At 42.9% G+C, this 23,386-nt stretch overlaps 1 protein-coding gene across 3 annotated transcripts in view; it reads right to left on the reverse strand.

Annotated features, from left to right (window-relative positions):
* The window catches only part of SUSD4 (sushi domain containing 4), a 71,508-nt gene extending 50,072 nt beyond the window's left edge, over positions 1-21,436 (reverse strand). For 2 of the 3 annotated variants that reach the window (XM_057398800.1, XM_057398798.1), the window contains exons 1-2: positions 21,251-21,409; positions 20,828-20,983 (exon numbers count right to left, since the gene is read on the reverse strand). In XM_057398800.1, coding sequence (XP_057254783.1) covers positions 20,828-20,948 — 121 coding nt within the window. In that variant the 5' untranslated portion in view covers positions 20,949-20,983; positions 21,251-21,409. Of the gene's footprint in view, positions 1-20,827; positions 20,984-21,250 lie in introns of all 3 variants that reach the window. The other variant, XM_057398799.1, reaches the window with a different exon arrangement.
* Positions 21,437-23,386: the final 1,950 nt, after the last annotated feature.

Consider the following 23,386-nt stretch of genomic DNA (forward strand, 5'->3'; position numbering starts at 1 on the left):
AAATGTCCACGTGTGTAATATACGTACAAATCTTGTTGGATACACTTAGAAATTCAAATAGTGTGTCTCAGATCTTCAGCTGCCTCTGCATGTTAGAAACACACCCTAGCCTTGCACCCAGCTTGCTGCAGGCCCACAATACTTTGGACATAACCTGTGCATCATACTCAATTATTCCATAACTATATAATGTCTGTATAACAGGGTGTCTCTCACACTTCCTGTGTTCTTGGACAGGACTGATAGACAAGTCTGACAGGGAGGCTTCCTCCAACATGGCATATCACAGAAAAACAGAACTGTGCAGGCTGGAAGGGACCTTCTTATCTAGTTTGATGACTCAGCTCAAGTAAGGTCAGTGAGAGCAGGCTGCCCAGGACTGTATCCAGTCAGGTTTTGAGTATCTCCACACTGAAAGGAGCCCGGCTCTGTCATCTTTGCCATCTTCCTTCAGGTTATTTTCATACATCAATAAGACCTCACTGGAACCTTCTCTTCTCCAGGCTGAACAGTCAAAGCTCTTTCAGCCCCTCCTCACATGAAACATGCCCCAGCCTCTCTCTCTTCCTAGCGCAGCCCAGGATGCTGTTGGCCTTCTTTGATGCAAGAGCACATTGCTGACTCATGGTCAGCTTGCTCAGCAAGACCCTGAGCTCCCCCTCTGCAGAGCTGCTTTCCATCCAGTTGGCCCCAAGCTAACTAATAGGATTTAGAAGTAACTGAAAATGAACTCCACTTTAAAATGTGTGCCTACATAGCAACAGACTCCGATGTGCATGAATAAATAGGCTAGGCGAGACAGTGAAATTTGTTACAGCTGACTATCAGGTGTTAATGAGTCAAACATGAGACTTCAAGTGGAGAGCTCAGTTTGGACTACCCTGATTTAAAACATTCCTCTCAGACTTTCACACAGGATCAGACCAGGCAGCTGGTCTTCTGCTCTGAAAACATCTCCTGGTGTAATTTGATAAGATTCAATTCTCTCCTGTATAACAAGAGAAGATAAATTTCCAGTGAACACCACAAGGTTTTCTGTCTCCTATGAAATACAACTGAACCTCTACTTTGTACATCCATCGTCTTAAACACACACATGAAACTCTACTGAGCTATCTTGATTCCCAGGTTTGGCCAACAAAGAAATGAATCCTTGGAAAGGAAAATATTTTAAGGAATTTGCTACACTCTGAAGATTGTTTTCAATCAAAGGCAAGTGGTAGGTAGTTTGTTGCAGTCTGGAGTGTATTCTGGATTCTTTACTTGATATCCACATGGCTTCTGTAATTGTAAGTACTTCTGTTAAGTCAGTTATGAAGTGAAGTCACGGCCAAAAGCACACTACATCTTTCTCATCTTCTGTCTCAACTACCATATCACACAATACATGTGGCAGACAAGAAAGCCACAGCATTTATAACTAACAGAAAGAAGAACACATTCCCCATAACTCAGCATGACACATGTGTTTCAGGACCCAAAATCAAACTGATCTTCCAAATCTTGACCTGAGAAGGTTCCACCCTGCCCTGCAACTGCCCCTTTATGGCCACAGCAGCTGCAGTTCCTCCAAGATGCCAAACACAAGACCTGCAACAACGACAGATGTGGATGACAAGTGTCAGCATTTCACCTCTTCTGCAGAGCTCTTGTGTATGGAATACAATTGCAATCTCAAAACTTAATGTTACCAGACTGAAGCAGATGCCTCATATCTCAAACTAGGTTTTCCTATAGGAATTCTGTCAATGAGAACAAATGCGTCAAGAAAAAATTTAGCCATGTTGCACTCTTGCTTAATGCGGAAGGGGGAATATTTATGTTCAAAGATTGCTTTGTTGAATGCATTGTGCTTCACAGAAAGCTCTAGTTTTGGACATGTTTACAGATTAGATAGATGTACTGAGGTTAAAAATGTGAAAGCCAAAGTGCATGGTTCACATCTACAGTTCTCCATGCAAAATGCTACTGAAAACCAAACAGAATAATGCTTTTATTGGAAAATGAATGCAGGATTGATTACCAATGACCTCAGTGCCTCTCAAAGATCTGTACGCAATACAAGGACAGACTGGAAGTGACAAGTGGTCAGATCCTCCTTCCTGAAGATTTAGAAGACAGTGACATAGAAAGGGCTGGTCTTCAAGAGTTTTGAGGATGTTTCTAAAGTGAAATATGCTTTATTTCAGGTATTTCACCATTTAAATATTTAAGTCAATAACTCAACAACTCCAGACCCATTATATAAGGCAGAACTTCCCAAGAGTCAGAAATGGAACAGAAAGAAACCAGATGTGTGAATAGCTCTTTATAAAACCAGAATGTTGACTAAAATACATACAGGGCGTTAAGGAAACTGAGGCAGGAGACCAGCTCCACTAATTTCTTCAGCCTACACAGACATATGCCCAAAGGATGAAATGCCATTTTCTACATGTTATATCTAGTCCATACCATTGTAATTTTGAAACAGTCAGACCTTTTGCCTAAGGAGCCTTCCCAGCTGGCAATGCTAACTCAGATGCACAATGACATAGGCACTGCCCTTGTAAGCAGGCACTGAGGTGCGTGAACGGTTTTGCAGACAAAGTAAGAGAACCCAGCAGCGTGGCTGAAGAATAGCCCTCTCATGGGCTTGGCTAATGGGATCACACTGTAGCTTTGACATGTATTTCCAGTTCTTAAAATGCACCCGTTTAGAAACCTTTTTGTCTCAGTTCACTCAACTTGTAGCATATACAGCATTACCTATTGACAAATAACCTTTATAACATATAGGCATATGAGAGCAATCACTAACAAACTGTCAGATCGAATATTTTCCTGGTTGTAGCTGACTCATTACGCAACTTGAACTTTATATTTAAATACAGTGTGTACACAGTGTGTGTCTCTTGGTGTTTGCTTTGAGTTTTTGAGCTATGTTAAGTGAAAAATGTTCTGCTGTACAAACCAAAGATGCTGAACACAATAAAGTACTGTCAGTCTTAAAAAACACACTAAATTTTCTAACTGCTACATTGCATAAACAGATATTTAGAGCCTGTTTAAAAACAGATTATTTATATAACAGTTCATAACACACCCTGTAGCAACAGTACCCTTTTCATGCAAATCTGTACTGAACTGTCTCTTGAAATTTACTCCTTTTGTCTAATACTCTTCTGCAAAGGTAAAGGTTTGGAAAACAAAGCACTATTTAACTACGTAGTTTTTCATTTACATAAATTCTGATCAACATCAGTTTTGTAAATATGACGGGCCACATTCGGCTGTATATAAATCCAGGGCTGTCAGAATACCCTGTAATTCAAGACCAGGTTGGACGAGGCCTTGGGTGATACGGTTTAGTGTGAGGTGTCCCTGCCCATGACAGGGTGTTGGAACTGGATGATCTTAAGGTCCTTTCCAACCCTAAGTATTCTATGATTCTATGATTAATATTTCCTGCCTTTGAAAAACTCTGGGCAGATGGTCGCATTTTAAAGAGATTTCAGTACAGTGGCCAGAAATCATTCCCCACTAATGGTGCCATATGATTAAGGTGTCTTTGGTCAGGATCCAGTTTTGAAAGATGGTAGTAATTAGGGGTAGGCCTCCTCTGAAAATGAAGTCTTTTGATTAGACCAATGGTCTCCAGTGCTTTTTCTCATATTAATAACATTTGATCTTAAGATGCCACCTCATGGGTCATGGCTCTTTTGCACAGGCAGAAACGTTACATTAAATGGGAAACTAAATGCTTAGAGAGCAGTCTCTGAAACCTAAGAGAAATGCAAGCCATCAGGTGTCCAAATAAGCTGCAGTTACAATATAGCCTTCAGAGAGACCAAGGGTCTTCCCCAGTAAGTTTTGTAAGCTACAAGATCTGGCAGGGCAGAAAAATCTAGTTGTAGTAGGATAACACCTACACAACAAAAGTCTATTAAACAGAAATACCAATTGACGTTAAGAAAACTGAATACTGGACAAAATCTTGTATTTTAAAACACTTTCAATGACTATACAGTATCGCTAGGAAAACTTGGAAACTGAATTCCTCTACCGAATTGTGACATCCTGCCTCTGATGCAATCCAAAGCGTAACTCCTGTAGTCTTCACTGACCCATGTGACGTTCAGAAAATACACAGAAGAGACTGCAGCGGAGGCCTTGTGTGACAACTGTCAAACTTTCAGGGACAGAAGAACAGTCTTGGCCTTGTCAGTGATGTATTTTCCTTCAAAACTGCCAGCAATTATTAGAAATTAGTGTGAAGTCACCTAGAGCTGTAAGACAGATTAGTATCCCATGAGAGTACAGGAAAAGGTGGCCTCGAGATGAAAGCGACTACAGATTTGGAGCTAACAAGTGATGACCTATTGAAGGAAGAAGGATCGATGACCAAGTACAAATCCCTGTTGTACTCAGCAGTCTTGAATATACAACCATTCAATCCTCATTTTGGAGTTGTTGTTTTTTTTTACAAGTCAACTTCTCCAACCCCTGCTGCTATTTCTGGCTGCGTAACTTTGCATTCTGTATTACACATGTATAAAGAACAGGATTACTGTGTACAAGGATATTTTTTCCTCAAGCAATTTGTAAAGGAGTGGGTGTTCACATATGTGTAAGGCATATGTGTGAGCATTCATCCATATTAACATTTTTGGTTTGTCAGTGGCTAAGTAATCAAAAGACAGGTTGAGACACAACAAGGAAATCTGTCCCATCTGCAAAATTGAATCAATCATGTGCTGTCAACACAGATTAGCTCACAAAGACCTTGAGTCTTACAACATGTTATTGCCTTAAAGGCCATGTCGTTAAAGAAAACGCTACAAATTAATCCATTTCCCACCACAGCATTACATACCTAATTCAAATGTTTAACAGAGAAAAAAAAAACTGCCAAAAAATGTTAGTATCCAGGTCTGTAACTCAATGACCACTGCTAAAACAAAGGTGGCTGGAGCCTTTCTGGAACAGCCATGCATGTGTCAGGGGTACTATATGCTTCTTTTCCTGCCAGCTCAGGTTTTTGTGTCCAAGCACTGTATTGCAGTTGACACCATTTCTTTTCTCTGACAAGCAGAGAATAGAAATCTTTTGAGTTTTGCTTCTCTGCCTGCTCAGGGGGTCTGAGAAAACAGGGAGAACAGATGGGCAAAGTAGCATGTGCGAAAGTATCTCTGAACCCAGCAAGTCACTGAGCACAAGAGCTAGAAGGGATACTTCATCTGTCACGTTCTCTAACGTACCAGATAACATTTTTGGTGTGGTTTTGTTGTTGTGTTTGTTTTTTGCGTATTATTTTTAACCACAGGCATTTAATGTTTTAAACTTATAATATTATTAAGCTTAGAATATCTTCAGGAATTTAGAACTTGACAGCATTCTGTTAGTTCAAGAAAACAAAAGGCTTTGTCCACTGGGTCACAATTTATGACCTTCCCGACAAGGGCTTGGATTATGGTATGACTCCAGAGCTGCCCAATTCCTCTAGTAGAAACCACTACAATTCGTGTTGCGAGGGTACGACCAAGCTCTGTTCCTACCATGGCACTTTATTTCCTGACTCTGAGTAGCTCCTCATGAGAAACGATTTACATCCTAGCAGCACTTAACACCCACGGACCCTGACAGATTTAGCAAGAGGTACAGTGATTCAGTACACAGAGGATGAATTAAAAATAGTGACGTTGTGGCTAAATTGCCACCACTCTATCTCTGAACACTGACAACCTCAAAGCAGCCACTTGCGATACTTGAAGACTCGGTGCACAATTGCAAATGTGTGTGCACCAACAAAGGTCATGAAGCATTCCTGGACATGAACGCAACAAGGCCAGGAAAAAGACAAGCTGGCCAAAAGGCTGGTTGTGCAGATCTTTCCCAAACAAAACCAGTATTTCCTATTCTGTGCATTAAAGCTTTAAAAAGAAATGAGTCAAAAAGGCAAGGAGAGAGAGAGGCAGAGCGTAAGCTCAGTGCTTCAGTGTGCCCCAGGATATCGTATTATGGATACAGAAGAGCTCAAATACATAGAAAGACTGATTCTACTTCACCTATGTACAATTGGTACGCTTGTTCTGGGATAAAACAAACATCCATAATCAATACTGAAGGAATACTGGACTGTGCCTCATATACTTGAGCAACTGATCAAGAAATAATTCATCCCTGTGCAAAGGTTACCCTTGTAAGTCTGCCAAGGTCAGTGTCACTTTAGGTTTTCAGCTGCTGGAAGTGCTGGCTGAGTTAAAACTGCCTAGAGCAAGCTTTAAACTTACATACTCAACTTCTTTGACAAAAAGTCTCTGTCTTACTTTATCTGAGTTTGCAATCCTCTAATAATGCAAGGCACATTATTGCCCTGTATTCCTTACTCCCTGCCCTTACTTCCCTTTTTGGCTCAAATGAATCTTCCATATGTAGCAGAACAAGGCTTGATTACAGAGAACATATTAATATCGCTCGGTTGACATTCACCATCATATGTTCTTCTTAAGAAATAATCCAAATTAAATTTAAATACTGGTAAGTTGGGTTATTTTTTGTTGTGGTTGAGTTTTTTTGGTTGCTTGGTGGGTTTTTCCCAGGAAACGGTTTCTGTACGGGTTATCTCCCCACTGTGAGTAAAAAAAATATGAGTAATCTTTCCTTCAACTTAACATACAAGCAGTAACCTCCTTATGAAATACCCTGCATCACCACTATGAGCTGAACTACAGTCTAAGACCTAAATGCTATGTAATCTGCATGCAGGTTTTTGCTTTGGTCATACTCTCAGCAAGTACCCCAAAGGCAGCAGTACCTCTCTGTCTGCCTTGTACCCTCAGAGTAGCTCAGGACCTTTGTTTCACTGGGAGTTTGTGGACTTTCAGTTTCCTTCAGTGCTTAAGCCAATTCTAAAGCAGTTCTTAACCTCCAAAGTCACTTAACTGCTTTTTTAACACGTAAGCCTGTTTTTTTCCTTCCAAATCTGACAGTATTACCACTCGCCTTTACTTAGAAATTCAGTGTTAGAAACTGGAACAGCTTGGGTGCCACAGGGGATTTTAATGACCAGGTAACCCCATCAGGAATGCAGAGGCCATGCAACCTGCCAGGCTTTGCAGCACTCTGCAAGACTAGAAGCAAGAGCTTTCAGAAATCAGTGTGATTTTCCAAACTGAATCGGTTTGGATCAATTATCCCACAGGAAAATATGACTCTTCCTTTATTGTATCAGTACTACCAAACATTTCACCTCTGAAAAATGTTCTTTAAACATAACATAATTAGCGTTCTGAAGGGCAAGGGAGAAAATATTTTTGCTTTGACTAGCACAAACCTGATCCAAACACTTCCGTGTTGCTGTTTCAGTTAAATCAGTCACCTTTTCTAGGCTGGCTGTTTCAAGCAACAATGCAAGTTGCAAAGCCTCTGTCCTCACAAATATTAAAGGACCTGTGCTGTGCAAGAAGAGCACAGAGCCACTCTCTCAAGAAGTGAGCCTATTACGAAAAGAAACCGAACAGATGCATGACATCTTGCAGAAGTCTGATTAAAAACAGAAACATGAAGGTTAAACCTCTCAGCAATATCATGTTGTTCAACAAAAGACGGAGCTGGTATGGAAAGATGAACCTTTGCTCCACTGTCTCCCCTTCAGAGCTAAAAATAATAGTGAGTCATGCCAGTAGCAGTGTTGCTATTTAGCTTTACAAATTCAGGTCATTAGGCTTATACGTACAGAATCATTTCCATCATACCACAGATCATGAAATGGTAGTAAGGACATGAGCACTCAGGAACAGGGCACCAACCAGCCCTAGGTTTCAAAACTCAATAGGATTGCTCAGGAATATATCAAATTAATACAGTCAAGTTCAGTAAGAGAGTCAAGACTGAAATTAACATTACAAGTAGGAAGAAAAGGGAAGCTATACATAAACCTCTCAATAGTCCATCTCTCAATCCCTTTTATCCCCGTGGAGTACATCCCTGTCTTTTCTTTTTCTTCCTGTCTTTTTTTTTTTGGCTATTTCAGATCAATGCAAATGGCTATAAAGCATTTGTGAAGAATCTTCTTGAAAACTAGCTGATCTAGACAGATAGAGCAGATGACCTACAGGAGGCAACACAGGAGCCAAATTACAAAAGAAACATATTAAACATCATTGAAGTGAACAGAGAATCTCCCAGAAAAAGGACCAGTCCACCTATTTTCTTCTAAGTTAAGTACTTCTGAAAATAGGTCAGAGGACTGTCAGGGCTCGAATGAAGCAAGAATGAGCAGTCTTCAGATGCTGAAAGGAGAGGCTGTAAATGCAACCAGAAGAACTGGCATCATCTTGTGTTCTAGAAACACGAGATTTCCTGCATCCCTGTATGTAAACTGAGGCGAGGCATTGCTTTAGAAATGTTTCATAAGGCCAAATCTCTTCATCGCATAAAACCTCCACTCACCCCTATCTCCTTCATTCCCAAGGTCAGGTGTAGGAGATAAAACAGAGGATCCACGTTTGCTCTTGCAGGAAATTTGGCAGTGCTGCTGGCAATCAGAGCCCCCACAGCCTGAACGACTGCCTTGGAGCAAGAAAGCAAATTCACAGGAGAAATGGAAAGCTGATGAATAGGAAAATCCCTACATCATATTTCCAAAGACATTTGGATCAGGGAAAAAATAGCAAATGGTATTTCCAAGCTAACAAATAGCAGCATTGTGTTAACATTCACAGTAAGCTGCCAGTCTCACTGGCTCCTGAAATGCTGCTGCAGCTCCTTGTACTGCTTTGGCTTCGTACTTCAGAGGAGATTTGTTGATAACAGAATTATTTCAGTGAAAAGACAGAAAAAATCAGCATATGGAAAATAGGTTTTTCTAACAATATATGTATAGATGCATTATCAAAGGACTTTTTCCTCTCCATCAAAACAACCAAAGGATTAAACTGAGATTAAGTATGGCAAAAAGTGACCACAAACAGCAAATGCTAAGATGACTGAACAGTTGCAACTGGGAGCTGTTACACTGCTTCCTTGGGGGGAAAAAACCCCAACCAAACCATTTGGAATTCAGATCAGATTTGTAACTATTTCCTGTGAAAAATCTGCATTTTTAAATCACAGCTTTAAAGAGGCCAGAAGGGCAAACGTAATGAATCACTTACCTGTGATACTAATGCAAAATCCCTTTAGCTGACATAATCCTGAGCTACTTTAAATGAGTGCCCCTTGCATTTTTTATATTCTAATAATGCTAGCATTCTAAGAAACTGTTTTAAATGCAATTTTTTCAGCCTGCTTTATCACGTTATATCCCTGTAAACTTGGCCTGGCTGACATACTTGTGTTATGAACGAGTTACTTAGAACGGCGTAGACCTACTTGCTCTAAGTACAAGGTTTCTCAGACAGTCTGCTGGAAGAACCAAGAAAACACTACCACATGCAGAACTCAGAGTTAAAAAATGCACCCATCAGTAGCACCCAGGAAACACCTCCTATTACATCAAGGCTACTGCAAAAAGGCATCTTTCATCTTGGTTTTGACAAAATTTCTCTCCCCACAGTGAATGCAATTTATCTGACGGATTTCTTTGAAATGAGGAGCGAAGTCCTTCTCTGTAATGTTGCTGCATATGAAATAAAAATGAAATGGAATCTAAATATACCCAACACTGTTCCGCTCTCCATCCCTCACATGAATCCAATATCACTCTTGCACCCAAAGAGAAGCATTAAAGGCAACGCTCATCCATTTTTCAGTGTGAAAAGCAACCTTGCAAACGTTAAGAAGAAGCGTAAGAACCTTGAAATGACTGTCAAAGAGAGTAGTATATTTTTTGCAATTTCATAGCTAGGGTTGTTTTTTTTAGTGTCTTACTCTTATCCCACGTACACGCACACCTCTATTTATCTCTTTATCTATCTCCATGTAAGATTAGTAAGGGCATGCTTAAGTGCATTAATGCATGGGTACATACAAAAGAGTGCAGTTACGTACCCCTCCTTTATCACTCCTTTATAACCAGCTAGTCCATGTGCCATTTCCCTGCAATTTCTTCCACTGCACCTCTTAACAGCAGCTGTGGCAGTGGTGTGTCCCATCATGACCCAATTTCAAAGAGATCATAAGTCCAATGGAGTTGGGCTTCATATACACACATTTTGCAATCATTTGTGTATTTTGTTTGGTGAGAATTTTTACTGGGATATTCACTTTGGACTATAATATCCTAGCCTCTGCAAACTAGCCTAGTCTTGACAAAATCAACCCTAGACTGTAGCTTTCTTGCACTGGCCTCTAAGACAGGCGCAGTGGATAAAGGCAACAGTGAGAGATGACACACAGGCTATCGGCGGTGAATGGCTCTGCTAGATTTTCAAGATGGATTCTTCTGTGTGGACAACCATTTCTGAGTGCCATTCTTCAAAAAGAGAAAAGCTGAAACAGCCACCCCACTCTCTGAGACGTGAATCATATACCAGGGAGAGACGGAGAGTTTTAGAATGTGGGAGAGGTATCTGAATGCTGTCAAAGGACCAGACTGCAGCAGTACAATTTGCACAAGGGCACACATAAAAGAGGGGTGCAATCATAATAAGGTGTGCAAATTAAGGATTTTGTGGCTTCTGACAAATGTACGCCACTGATGCGTCTAGACATAGACCTTATTCATTCTGTTTCTTGCCTGCTGCTGTGACTGAAGGGCTTGTGAGGAGCAAAAAGAGAGGTGGAACACCTGATGACTGCATCTGGGTTGTGCTGTCACAACCACGTTGTACACTCCAGCTGACCCATAGAACTCTATGTAGTATTAAGCTGTAGTGACATCGAATGAAAAGAAAGGCTGCACCCTGCATACTTCCATGTCCTCACAGAAGAAGCTCAGGCCTCAGCAAAGAGAGCAAAAAAGGAGTGCGAAAAGAGGGCAATGTGCTTGAACAAGTCAGCGATGGGAAGAACTGCCATGGAAGAACTGCTGTAATTATCCCTGAATCTAAGGCAGGATAGTGCAGGAGTTGGGTTGCAGTCTCAGCAGTGTGGTGCTCCCCCAGAATGGCTGTCACTGTATTTTTTGTGGGTCGTGGTCCCCCTTCAGAGGAGAGAAGGGTGTTCTGCCTTTTACAAGCTCAACACAAACATCTGCGTATTCTCATTTTTACTACTGCTCATGATAACGCCATTTTATCTTAATTCCTTCAAGATTATTGCAATGCTGGTAATTGCAATCAAGCTATTTTATAAGTCCAGTTTACAGGAGACCAAATTATTTGTTATTTATTTTCAGTTCTAAGTGGATCATTTGTGTTTTCTCTGAGTAATATGATGTGTACAGAATGTCCCTAAAAATGTCAACGAAGTGGAAAGACACAGAAAGAATGACTCTGTCTCATAAGTACCCGTGGCTTTCAGAATGCAAATCATTATTACACAAACACAGAAATAGCACAGTAGGCTTACACAGAGTATTAGAAATAGATAAAAACCATACTGTATGCCATGAAGTTCTTACAGCTGTAAGATTTACTCAAGCAAGTAGCCCCGTTGCCTTCAAACCCCACGCAATCGTAATCCTCCTCTTGATAATTCATCTCTTCACATTGCTCCACACGTCTCAAACTTCCATTTTAGCCTAAACAAGCAACTCCTCCCCACACACTCACTACTACCCCCTACCTCTCCCTGTGCCACTGCAGATTCATGAATGATACAGTCTGGATACCCACTGTCAGCACCCATTTTACTGGCAACGGGAACTCAGGCACTGGAGGTAACAGCTCTAAGCAGCTGCTTCTAAGATTCCAGGTAAAATTGTTTCCTTGCGAACACAATGGAAGCTTTAAGCTACTGACTGGCTTTTGTATGTTTCTAATCTATTACCACGGGGCTATTCAGTATATACAACTTCAGTCAGCCTACAGAAGTAAAACACAGATTCACGTGGGTGCAATTTAGTGTGGCAATAACATACTGTTTACATCATGAACAAGTACAAGGAGCTGGGCTAATATCCCCAAGGAGAACAGATTGCCTAAATAAGCATCTTTCATAAGAGGTCTCTGAGAGTTATTCCCGATTGTTTCCAGTTGTGACTTTGGAAAATACTTGCAAACCCTTCCAAACGAGCAAGGCAAAGCTGACCTTTTTCGTAGCTGCTGGTGAGATGAGTGATCTCGTGTTACATACAAACTTAGCTGCAACCTTAACTAAACCAGAAAATGTAAGTTCCACCATGAAGAGTCACAACAGCTCCTTCCATGTGAGTTCAACATATGAACACAGGGCAGTTACAGCTAAACCTGAGCTCCTGGACTATTAACTAATAGCTAATTTTTCAGAGACACTATGCTGGGCTGGAGCAGTCAGGATGCTTCCCTCCCTGATTCAGGGAAATAGCCGGTAGCAGTAGCCAGGATAGCCAAAGACACAGCACTGGTGGATCTGCACCAACAGGCAGCATGGTGGAGGAAGCAACACTTTGGAATCCCACAGTAGAGATATAAATCCTCAGGGAGTCCCATGTTACAGCAAAGAAGACTCAAATTAGACTTCAGAAAAGCCTTTTTAGTGGTTAAGAGAGTGAAACACTGGGATAGATAGGGAGATTGTAGAGTTTGTAACATAAAGTCTCGCATGACAACTGTTCCGGACAGGAGGATGATTTGAGGGAGCTTATGAGACCTTTTCCAGTCCTATTTCTGTGCTGCTTCTCTCAAGTCTATTGTCCCACCTCTAGAAAGACGGAAACAAATTTTTTATTCCATACTTTTTTTATTGTATGCATTCTATGGTGCTAATGAGAAAAGTGAGAACAGGACACCACGTTTATAGGCTTTTCCTCATGAGCATCTTCTCCTCCCTCCCAGCACATATAAGAGCTTCTCTCTTGAATTTGTATGGTGCTCTCCAGCCTCCTGCCAGATAAACAAATATGTGTGCTGCTGCCTTCCTGCAGTACCAGAAAGAAGATCTGAAGGCTCCACATTTTCAAAGACAAACTCTTCTTTCTAGTGTATTCTCTAGGTCTCTGGAATGGGAGTCCAGCGATATAACGATCCCCCTGATTTATGTGTGTGCTGTATCACGCTTTTTCTTCAGCAGTGTACAAGAAAGTTTATCATTAGAACACTATCTCATGATATCCTTGATAACACAGCTTCTACATAATCTAACCCTTAGTAACCTCACCTATTTTTCTTCTTCAGCCTATTGTAAAGCCCCATCTCCTCTTTTCAGTTTGCAAGCAAACTTTTTTTTCCCCCAGATTTTGTCAATTTTCATTAAGTGGAGAATTTGGCTTTACACAGAAACTCTGCTGCACCCTTAGCCTTAGTATGCTTCCCAGCTCTGCATTTTGCATTGCTTCACCACCTGCATTAAGCAAATGAAACAGCAAGGAACCAGTCACTATTCCTATTCATCCTTTTATGTCCTTTACGTTACACCTTATATTTTTACAAGCAACCAGTTGTTGAACTCATTCTTTTACATCCACTGATTTCTGAGCTGCAATGGGCACTGTAAAGCAGTGGCACTCACACCCCAGTCTGCACAGAGCTACCTGGTCCTGCAATGCTCTTCTCCTCTCTAACTGCTCAAGTATGTTAGAATTAATTAAAAACCGCAGTCAGTATTTTTCTAATGTTTCTAAGTTTCATGTAAACTGTGATCAGGAACCGTATGACTGAGCAAGGCAGAAATATCATTCCTGTTGATATGCGCTTTGTATGATGAGAAACTGCATGATAGCATTTTGAGGGCTTGACCCTAACATAACATTTTCTTATCTTTTTTATTATTCAGAAGACGATGTTCCAGTGTCTGGAAAAATGCTATGTACTGTCTCAGACATAAGGAGTCAGGCAAATAAACCACACTGGAAAAAACTCCCTCTGTGATTTGCTTAAGTAGCAATTTATGTGAATAGGAAATCTGCTGCTCATTTAATTTTGAAGACAGTCACAGCCAAAAAATCCTATTATAAAGGCCGCATCATACAAATATGGATTAGGAATTTCCCTAAATTCTATTTACAGAAGAAAGTGCTGGACAAAGATGCAGAGGATCTCTTCCCTGTCTATGGCAACATCTATTTCTTACGTGAAACGTGGCTTCAAGCCATTTAATCTTTCTATCATCATTTCCCCATCTATGAAGGGACATAATAAAATTTATTTTCCTTTATAAAGTGCTTTGAACTCTATGGATGAGAAGGGCTTATGAAAAAAAAAAGGTCACATTTTTATCACTATTGTTCCTATTAACCTAACACAAGCAAGAACATTTGTCAAATTATGGGTTTAATAAGATTTACTTATCAACAGTCAGCAGTGATGACAGCAGAAAAGCCCCATATACTACTTTCTAAAGCTGGTCATACTGACAAAAACAAGGCTTGCTTAATACAGAAATACTCCTGGTAAATTCTGGAACTTCCCTACAGAGCAAAAACTTTGTATAATCCCATAATAACAAACTGAACCCAGGATGGACACAAACTAGTTTAAAAGTTGATATGATGCTGGGATCACCCATCACAAGCATGAAAACACATCCAGCACATTTTCCCCGCAGGAGCTCAGTGAGCACAGATGGCACCAACAACTACATCCAGTGCTTTTAGTACATGGCAAAAGAAACACCTCAGTTTGGATAAATCCCATCAGCAGCCCAGCTGTTCAGGAAACACTGTCGGGAGTCCCCTCTGAAAAACAGGCAGCCAAACTCGTGTCAACAGAAGCAATGGGGTAGGAGAGTCAGAAGCTAAGTGTGGACATGAAAAACCGCTGCTATAAACCACTCCACTTTGAAACCTAGTAGATGTACATACAGTCTGTAATTGGTTTCATAACACTTTCCTTGTGCCATGTCAAAGAAAGTAGCTGAGAAGACATGAAACTAAGTGAGGAGATGTTGGTGTCACAGTTAAATTGCTGAATTTGGTGAGACGCCTGTACCTTCAGTCCCCTTAATATGTTAGCAAAGCACATTTTTATGCTTATGGAATCAAATTGTACACACTACATCACTTACATCCCTCCAGCTCATTTTCTGGCTAACTTTTGTTCACCACTAAGCGCAGCCCTGTTTTTCAGTCACATCTGCACTGGCATATAGCACGTATGAATTCAGCCGCATTTTGTTGTCCTTTTCAAGCCTAAAACCTCACTGAAACCCAAGCACAAGTGCAAGGTTTTCTGCTTCAATAATGTGCATTTTGTTTTAAAAATATTTAATCTCAGAGGCAGATAATATCTGGGAAAGAACTGAAAAACATGAAGGAAAAAGTAGAAAAAATCCTTAAGAATCTGTGAAAGCCAAGAGAGAGAACATCTTCCTAATTCTCGTAAGGGTATTTAATTATTAATCCACACAAAAACAGCAACAAAAATCACAAACGTTAGAGGACTTTCTGCTTTGGTGAACTTTGTTAAAATCCCTGTTTCTCACTCTTGTAACATTTTTCTCTGGGAGGTTCTCAAACTACTTCATAACATGTCCATGAAATACATCGCTTGTCTACTTTACAGATGAGGAAATCGAGCAAAGCATAATTAATTCATTCTTCTAAAGTTGTAATCATCCCTAATACAGAGATCAAAGATACTCTGGGAGTAAGGGAGCAAAATTATTCTGGGTAATTCTGGGAGTAAGGGAGCAAAGCAGAGAAGTTAACTTCAGTCTCTGAATCCCATGGCAAATCAGGGATAAGCCTCCCACTTGCAAGGTACTAATTTGAGGTTAATCTATCAAAGATGCCCACCTCTCACAAGGCTGTAGGCAGTGGATGTGCCACTAAGATAAATGAGCTGCCACCCTGTGATGTTGCTGGCCTTGCCACTTGTAATCAGAATGGCTACAAAATGGTGCTTAACTGCTAAGATAAGCCTGCAGAGAGAGGAACAGAGATTGTATGAAGAGGACCTGAGATAGAGAATAAGATCGTGTCACAGTGGGAAAAATTTGTTCCTTCCAAAATACTGAGCTTCTCCAAGGAGCTGGAGGTTAAAAGCAATCCGGCAAAATAACTGATGATTCCATCAAATGTACAGAGAACTCAAGGCTGAAATGTCTATTTGGCTTGACAAGTAAAGCAGACGCACTGAGAGGGAGTGAGTAAAATACATTAGCTAAAGACTTAATGAGGAGGTACAAGAAAACATTCTGATTTTTCAGAAAACCTTCATAATCGCAGAAGTGCATGCAAGGCAGTTCCAGGGAATCTTTGTCTGGCTTCTCTCATCAAAACCAACTGCAGGCTGACAAAAAGCAAACCTTTTGGTGAGCCTGCATCATCAGCACACACGAAAAACTGTGCTACCCCAAAGAAACAAATCCTCAGAAACCTGATGGATATGTTTTTGGTAGCCACCATAGCCAAACGCATGAGTTAGATACTATAACCAAGGCACAACAAAGACTTAAATCAAATACAATCAAATCACGGAGCAGTAAAAGCTCAGCTTTGGTCTGGTTTTTTCAACCCACCGCTGTTCCACAGGGTATCACTAACATTGAATGTAATGTTTGAAGGCTTCGTAACATGCCAGATTTCTTTACTGTCACACGTAACATACAGTAATTCCCATCGTGTTGTCTGCCGGACATACAACCAGGGAATCCCAGCAAATGGACTGCAATGCCAGAAAAAAAGCAGTAAGATGGGATGGGAACAACTGGCCAGGCAGCAGCCCTGCAGGAACAAGCCCTGCAGGAGCCAGCCTGGGAGCTACAGGGAATCAGAAGCTGAAGAGAAACCAGCAGCATCATATAAGGACAGGAAATGTACCTGGGATGTCTGAACAGGAGCAGGGCAATAAGGCATGGACAGCTATCCTTCAGCTCTGTTCTGCACTGGTGAGGCTCCTGGGCAGTGTATTCCATAAGGACATGGCTCCATGGGAGCAAGCTCCTGGTCTGAATGACCAGAAATCTAGAAAGTATGATGTAGACCTAGGAAAAGTTTGGAGAAACTGGAGCCATCCCATTCTTAGAGGAACTGGAGTCAGCATTTCTACAGCAGAAGACCAAAGAGATGGAACCAAACACCAAAGACAGCCAGAAACCAGCAGCTCTGCTGAACATCTGCCGTGAACAAGATGCAAAATAGCAGGTTTATACAGCAGCAAGGATGTTTCAGGTTAGACCTTGAGAAAAACTTTCTCATGTATAGGTTGATGAAGCAGTGGCAGAGGGTGCTTAAAGATGTGGAAACTTTTAAAGGTGATTAAACAGACATCTTTCAAGAAGACCACAATTACACATGACCCTGCTTGAGGCCAGGAAGCAAGATGAGGTGACAGTCCATAGCCCTGTCCAAGCCTACAGAGAGGTGTGTTGCAGCCCTGAGCCTCTCCACAGAAACATGCAGAAGAACAGAGCTCACCCAACTGACCTAGGACAAAAAAGCACACCTGGGAGATGTCCGGGTACAATGACAAAATTCTGAGGCCACATAAGGAACCTCAAATCCAGAAGCTTACTGAGCTGTTTTTCTTCTTCTCCTTTTAGGTTTCTCCAGTCCCTCACACCTTCAATACAATTCCAGGAATTCGAAATACATGTAAAAACATATTCTTAGAGCTATTATCTCCAAACTACATGTTTAACGGTAAACCCTGCACAGTGCCTTGAAACTCCAAAGTAACTCGTCATCAGCTCCATTGCTCGTGTATTTCATTTTCCCTCTTAGGAGCCTTCCCACCCTGCTCCTACTTTCTTAGTTTCTTTCTTTTTTTGTCCCTCACTGAAAGAAAAACACTGCACTGGTTCATGTCCAAAGGGCCCCGATGAAGGGCCTGGAGCACAAGTCTGATGAGGAGCGGCTGAGGGAATCGGGGTTGTTTAGTCTGGGGAAAAGGAGACTGGAGAGACTTTATTACTCTCTACCTGCATGAAAGGAGGACGGAGCCAGAGAGCAGCTGGTCTCTTCTCCCAAGAAACAAGTGATAGGACAAGAGGAAATGGCCTCAAGCTGTGCCAGGGGAGGTTAAGACTGGATATTAGGAAAAACTTCTTCACCAAAAGGGTTGTCAATCTTAGGAATAGGCTTCCCAGGGCAGTGGTGGAGTCACCATCGCTGGAGGTACTTTTGTAGTTGTGACACTTAGGGACATGGCTTAGTGGTGAACTTGGTAGTGCTGGGTTAACGGTTGGACTCGATGACCTTAAAAGACTTTTCCAGCCTAAATAATTCTCTAAACAAAGATGGTTAGATGAAAGCCACAAGCTGAGGTTTGAAATTTACTTTATCCTCGGTATCAGCACAGTTAAATACATCAGGGAGGAATGAGGTATATTGATAGCTGAAAGGTTTGTTCATTTGAGTTCACTTCTATAGCAAATTTTCTGCTAGATTCACTTTTGAGAAAGTCAGAATGTAATAAACAGAGTTACTCTCTGTAGGGTTATTGACAAGAAAAAAAGAGTTATAAGTAGTATTGATTTGGGGTGAAATGGTAGAACGTGACAATCAATAGAGCTTAGTCATATATAAAACAGGAGTCACACAAGTCATGACAGGATTATCACAGGAGCCAAATCCTGGTATCAGCTAAGGAAGGGGGGAAGCCATAAATGGGATTCAAAGCATAAGCTGTGGATTGCTTTATAGAAAAAAAATAACCCTAAACTATTCATTTTCATTTTTAATATGTGAGATAGTTTTTATTTCAGCGTTTTGTCACTGCTGTTTTTCTAAAGCTTTTGAAACAAATTCTTTCCACCTCCATAGTATTTTCATTAAATGTCATCAAAGCTCTTTTCAAATCTCAGAGAGAAGTATAATTATCCTTATTTAACAGATAATGAGAAGATAGAGAAAGAGATCGGGGCTACGTTTTCCAAAGCAGTCAGTAATGCCTGGATCTGTCTGGATACACAAATCCATAAAATGAGAGCCGTACAGAAACCAAATTTGCAAAGGTCCTGGGAAACCACAACTTTGTTGATGTCAATGACTGCTACAAGTTCTCAGACTCTGGGTCACAGGCTGGGGATCAAGAAGCTGAGCCTTCACAGCAAGCTGCATAAGCACAGTAAGCTTGCTCACAGATACAACAGAGCCTAAAATAGGAGGGTTCCTAATTTACAGTCCTCTGTTCTAATTACAAAGCTCGTTATTTTTACCACTTGAATGACTCAGGGTGAAAAAAACCCACCCCAATGACCGTATATTTTACTACATGAAAGATCTGTACATTTACTGGTATTTATATAGTGCCTAACTTCCGAGCACAACCACACTGGAAAATAATAGCAGTAATAACTTCAGAACAGCAATGAATATTTTTCCCTGGTTATTTTACCCCTGCACAATCATTCAGTGCATTGCCTTTTCCTAGATTCTGGACAAAAAAAAGATTGAAATAAGAATTCTTGAAAGATCCTAAAATGCCTTACAAATGCAATTGGACACAGAATTAGTTACGCTACCAAGGTGAAAGGCAGCAGTGTTGATAATGATCAACATCACACAAGAATTTATTGCAGGCTGTGATGAAAACCACTACATTCAAGGGAAACATAAACCATATTTTGAAGAACCTCTTGCACTAATCAGCTAAATAAACGCCGACAATCAAACTGCGGGATATACACAGCCTCAGGGAGGAGGGGGCCTTGGAACAGTCTCATTTTTATGAATGGAGCCATAAGAGGGAGGTTAGAGAAGGACAGGAGCTCACACAACTCCAGTTGCGAGGAAGGCACAGGACAGGCAGAATGGCATCACCACACTGAAACGCAAGCTGGCCAGGAAACCAAGGGTAACGCAGTTGGAGGGGAAAGAAAAGCCATTGATTTCTAAAGAGAGGTTTGTAGATACTGCAACAGTTTAAAAGCTTGTTTAGCTGGAATCACATTTGCAGTCACAGGATTTCTATTGGAAAATGGCATTATTGTCTCCAGATGGGAAACTAGGACTGAATCACCTCAGGAGAAGGATGGACAAGACGACCTTTTGAGGTCCTCTTCAGACAAATTTCTGTAAGACTATGTTTCAGTGACAGAAAACACATCTGGATCAGAGCTGCTTGGGCTTAGGCATTCAAGTTAGAAATTTTTGGCATAAGTCTTTGGCATGAGAAAAAGCCCAAGCAATTTTTATATTGGACTCAGTCTGCCATTAGTGATGCGATTCAATCATAAAATGGCTTATTCCCCCAACACAGATATATAATATCATACCAGAGTAGAAATGTGGAGCTGCTCTCATTATCACAGCTAAGTTCATTTTGCAGCAAAGCAGTTTACTTTAAGACTTTTCCAGCAACCCAAGTCTAATTATGGAATCAATTTAAAGCAATTTTGTAATTAAAAGTACCTGCTGAAAATATCTCACAGGCTCAATAATTTAAAAAGATAGCATTAAAAAAAAAATGTAATTAAAAAAGCCAAATCAGTTTGGGTGACTCGTCCACGAGAAGAGTGCTGAAGGACGTTGCATTTTCAGACCCAAATCGCCCGCTTCCTCCCCAGATCTCTGCTCTCCCTAGCTGCGTGGGGATACGAGTCAGCTGGGAGATGGCCGTCTGGACAGCGGTGGGGAAAGCTCCTTTTTTTGGCCTTTTTCTCTTTAAATTCAAAGAAAATAGGCTGTTTCAAAATCATGCTGTACTTCCATAGAACACTGCTCCCTAGCAGGCACCGGGGTGAAGCTCCCTCCTCCCGGGGATCCCTACGAGGGACTGGGGGATGAGGACGGAGCGGCGCTTCGCTCTCCGCGGAGGGCACCGGGCTGGGGGAGGAAGTTTCCCGGCTCCCCCCCCCCCCCCCCCCCCCCCCCGGCTCCCCGGGGCTGTGGAGGTAGAGGAAGGGGAACGGCTCTTCCTGGGGCTCGGGGCTGCTCACTCACCGCCCGCCGCCGGCCCCGGGCCGATGCTCAGCGCCAGCTGCATCCAGAGCGCCGCGGCCAGCGCCCGCCGCCGCGCCGCCGGGAGGGCACCGCCGCCGCTCGCCTGCTTCCCATGACACATCTTCTGCCCGCCAAAGGCATCCGGTTAGCCGCCGCCTGCAACGAGAGAGCCGCTCCGCCTCGCCGGTGCCCGGGGCTCCGCGGGTCGACGCCGGACCGCCTCCCCCCCCCCCCAACGCCCGGCCCCGCCGCCGCTACCTGCCGGGTCCCCCCTCCCAGCCAGCCCCGGCGGGCACCTCCGCGGCTGCTGCTGCCGCTGCCTCCGCCGCTGCGGCTCGGGGCCGGGCTCGCACACACACACATACACACACATACACATACACGCACACACACACCGGCACACGCAGCGTGGCTGAGCCCTACCTGCGGGGGGGCGCAGCGCGGAGCCGCAGCGCGCACCTGCCCCGGCCGCCGGTCCTTGGCCGCGGGGAACCCTGCGCTGCGGGACCGCCGGCGCCCAGCGGCAGCGCGGGCAGCCCCGCCGCCGCGCACACGCATGGCAGCCGCGGGCAGGGCTGCGGCGCCCCTCCGCGCACGGAGCGGCACGGCACGGAATGGGTGTCCCGCCGGGTGGGAAGCGGGGCGGGGGTAGGGCTCTCGCTGCCCCGTTCCACGGGAGCCCGAACACTTCCCAAGGGCTGGGAAACGTGAAGTTCGTGCTCAAGCCCCTGGTAGTTTCCGGCTGTTTTCGTTTCAAAACGGGGGTTCGTGGTGGGAAGCTCTGAGGGAGCATCTTTAAGATGCCTGTATGCTTCATCATGTGTTAGGCATGAGGTAAGGTTTTTCCGTGCAGATGCCGGTGCCGCATCAGTCACAGTTTGTGGAATGAGGAGGTGTACGACAGAGCACTTGCCCATCAGCTGCCAGTGGGGAAAGGCTGTGTGCCCAGGCCTGCCAGCTGAAGCAATTTGCTGTTAGGAAGCAGCACCCAGCTGGATTTAGACAATCTGTGAAATTCACTGCCACAAATCACTGAATTGGAGACACTGTGGCACAGCTGTGATATAGCTCCATGTTTCCTGGTGCCATTCGCAGTGCACTGGGTTAGGGGTATCACCCCTTCACCCACTGCACAGTGCAGGCCCAGCAGTAGCAGAGGGTGTCTTCTAGCCGAGGAGGCTGCAGAGATGACATTCGTGAAACAGATTAAGGTGTGCAGCAGACTCCTGGACATAGTGGAGGGAAGAATACTGGGGGCAACACAAGACCTGTTTGTGACGAAACATACCTGGGCTCCGCACAAACCCGTACCCAAACATACATGGGCTCCTACTAAGAGCATGTGGAAATAGCACATCCTGGTGCTTTGAAGTTAACAGTTGATATTGGTAAAGGTATATGTACAGCTGGAGCTGTACAAGTCTCAGCTACCTGATGAGCTAAAACTCTGAAGGCTTTTACCTCGAATCACTGCATCATGTATCAGTTCAAAGAGCAATATAAGAAGGGTAGTTCTTCATCTCTTTACTCTCCCTTGGAGAAAATGGGCATCTCACAGTGAAACACAGGTTTTTCATTAAAAAGGAGAAGTATTTGGCCAGTTTTCAGCTAAGAGGGTGCTTTTTCTCTGAGATATTTTTGCTGCTCCTTTTAAATGAGAAAATTTGAAAACCACAGAACATTTCTGCCCAAGCATCATTTCCTGACCAGGTGAGCTTTCACTTCCCCAGCTAGCACAGAGAGGGAGTTCAGGTCAGTAAGAGCTCTCTTAAACTGAGCAAACACAACACAAGCACAATTATATGATACAGATGATTCTTCCGAGGCAATAAGATGCTGGCTACCACAAGTGGCAGGACAGAGCAATAATGCAGCAATTCCTATTATCTGTAACAAGAGAATCTTTATTTTTACATTACTGGTTTGATAGCTTTAATTTTTGTAATCAAAATGGCAAAAGATAATGTCCCCAGTGAGCTAGCGCCATTTCTGTTTCACACCAATTCAAATGCAAAGAGCTGGATTAAAAATCTGCCTTCAACATGGATGGGGTCATTACAGTCTCCTTCCAAGGAGGAAGAGACGAGTGAGCTATAGTGTTGATAGCTGCTATTTAGCCCTTGTTTCTGCCATTTCTTCTTACCCCCATGTGTTTGTGGCCATGCTTCTGACACCATTCAGCCTAAGGAAGGACCACCAAATGCTCTGGGCATCCATCCACCACCCCAAGTGAGCAGGAATAACGCTGCTTCAGACAGCACCAGGAAATCAACATTCACTGGTGCTGGAGGAGTTTGGCAGGCGTCCCTGTCAGCCCAGGAAAGACCAAAGCGAGTGAGGAGCAGCAAGAGGTGAAGCCTGAGGCAAGCCCGACCGCAGAGAGGCAGAGGGGAAGGAGGTGCTCTGCTTCCACTTGGACTTCATTTCTGGATGAGATAGATTGCTGAAGGGCTACAGCAGCTCAGTGACCAAAACTGACATCTGTAATCAATTTTAGTGCATCCTTCTGAGATGAAGTAGGGCCAGAGCTGTGATCAATGGGCTGGACTTAAAGCTCTG

Source organism: Pezoporus wallicus, unplaced genomic scaffold (assembly GCF_028554395.1).
Source record: "Pezoporus wallicus isolate ANWC-B61680 ecotype Strahan unplaced genomic scaffold, APGP_CSIRO_Pwel_v1 contig_5231, whole genome shotgun sequence".
Taxonomy (NCBI): Eukaryota; Metazoa; Chordata; class Aves; order Psittaciformes; family Psittacidae; genus Pezoporus; species Pezoporus wallicus.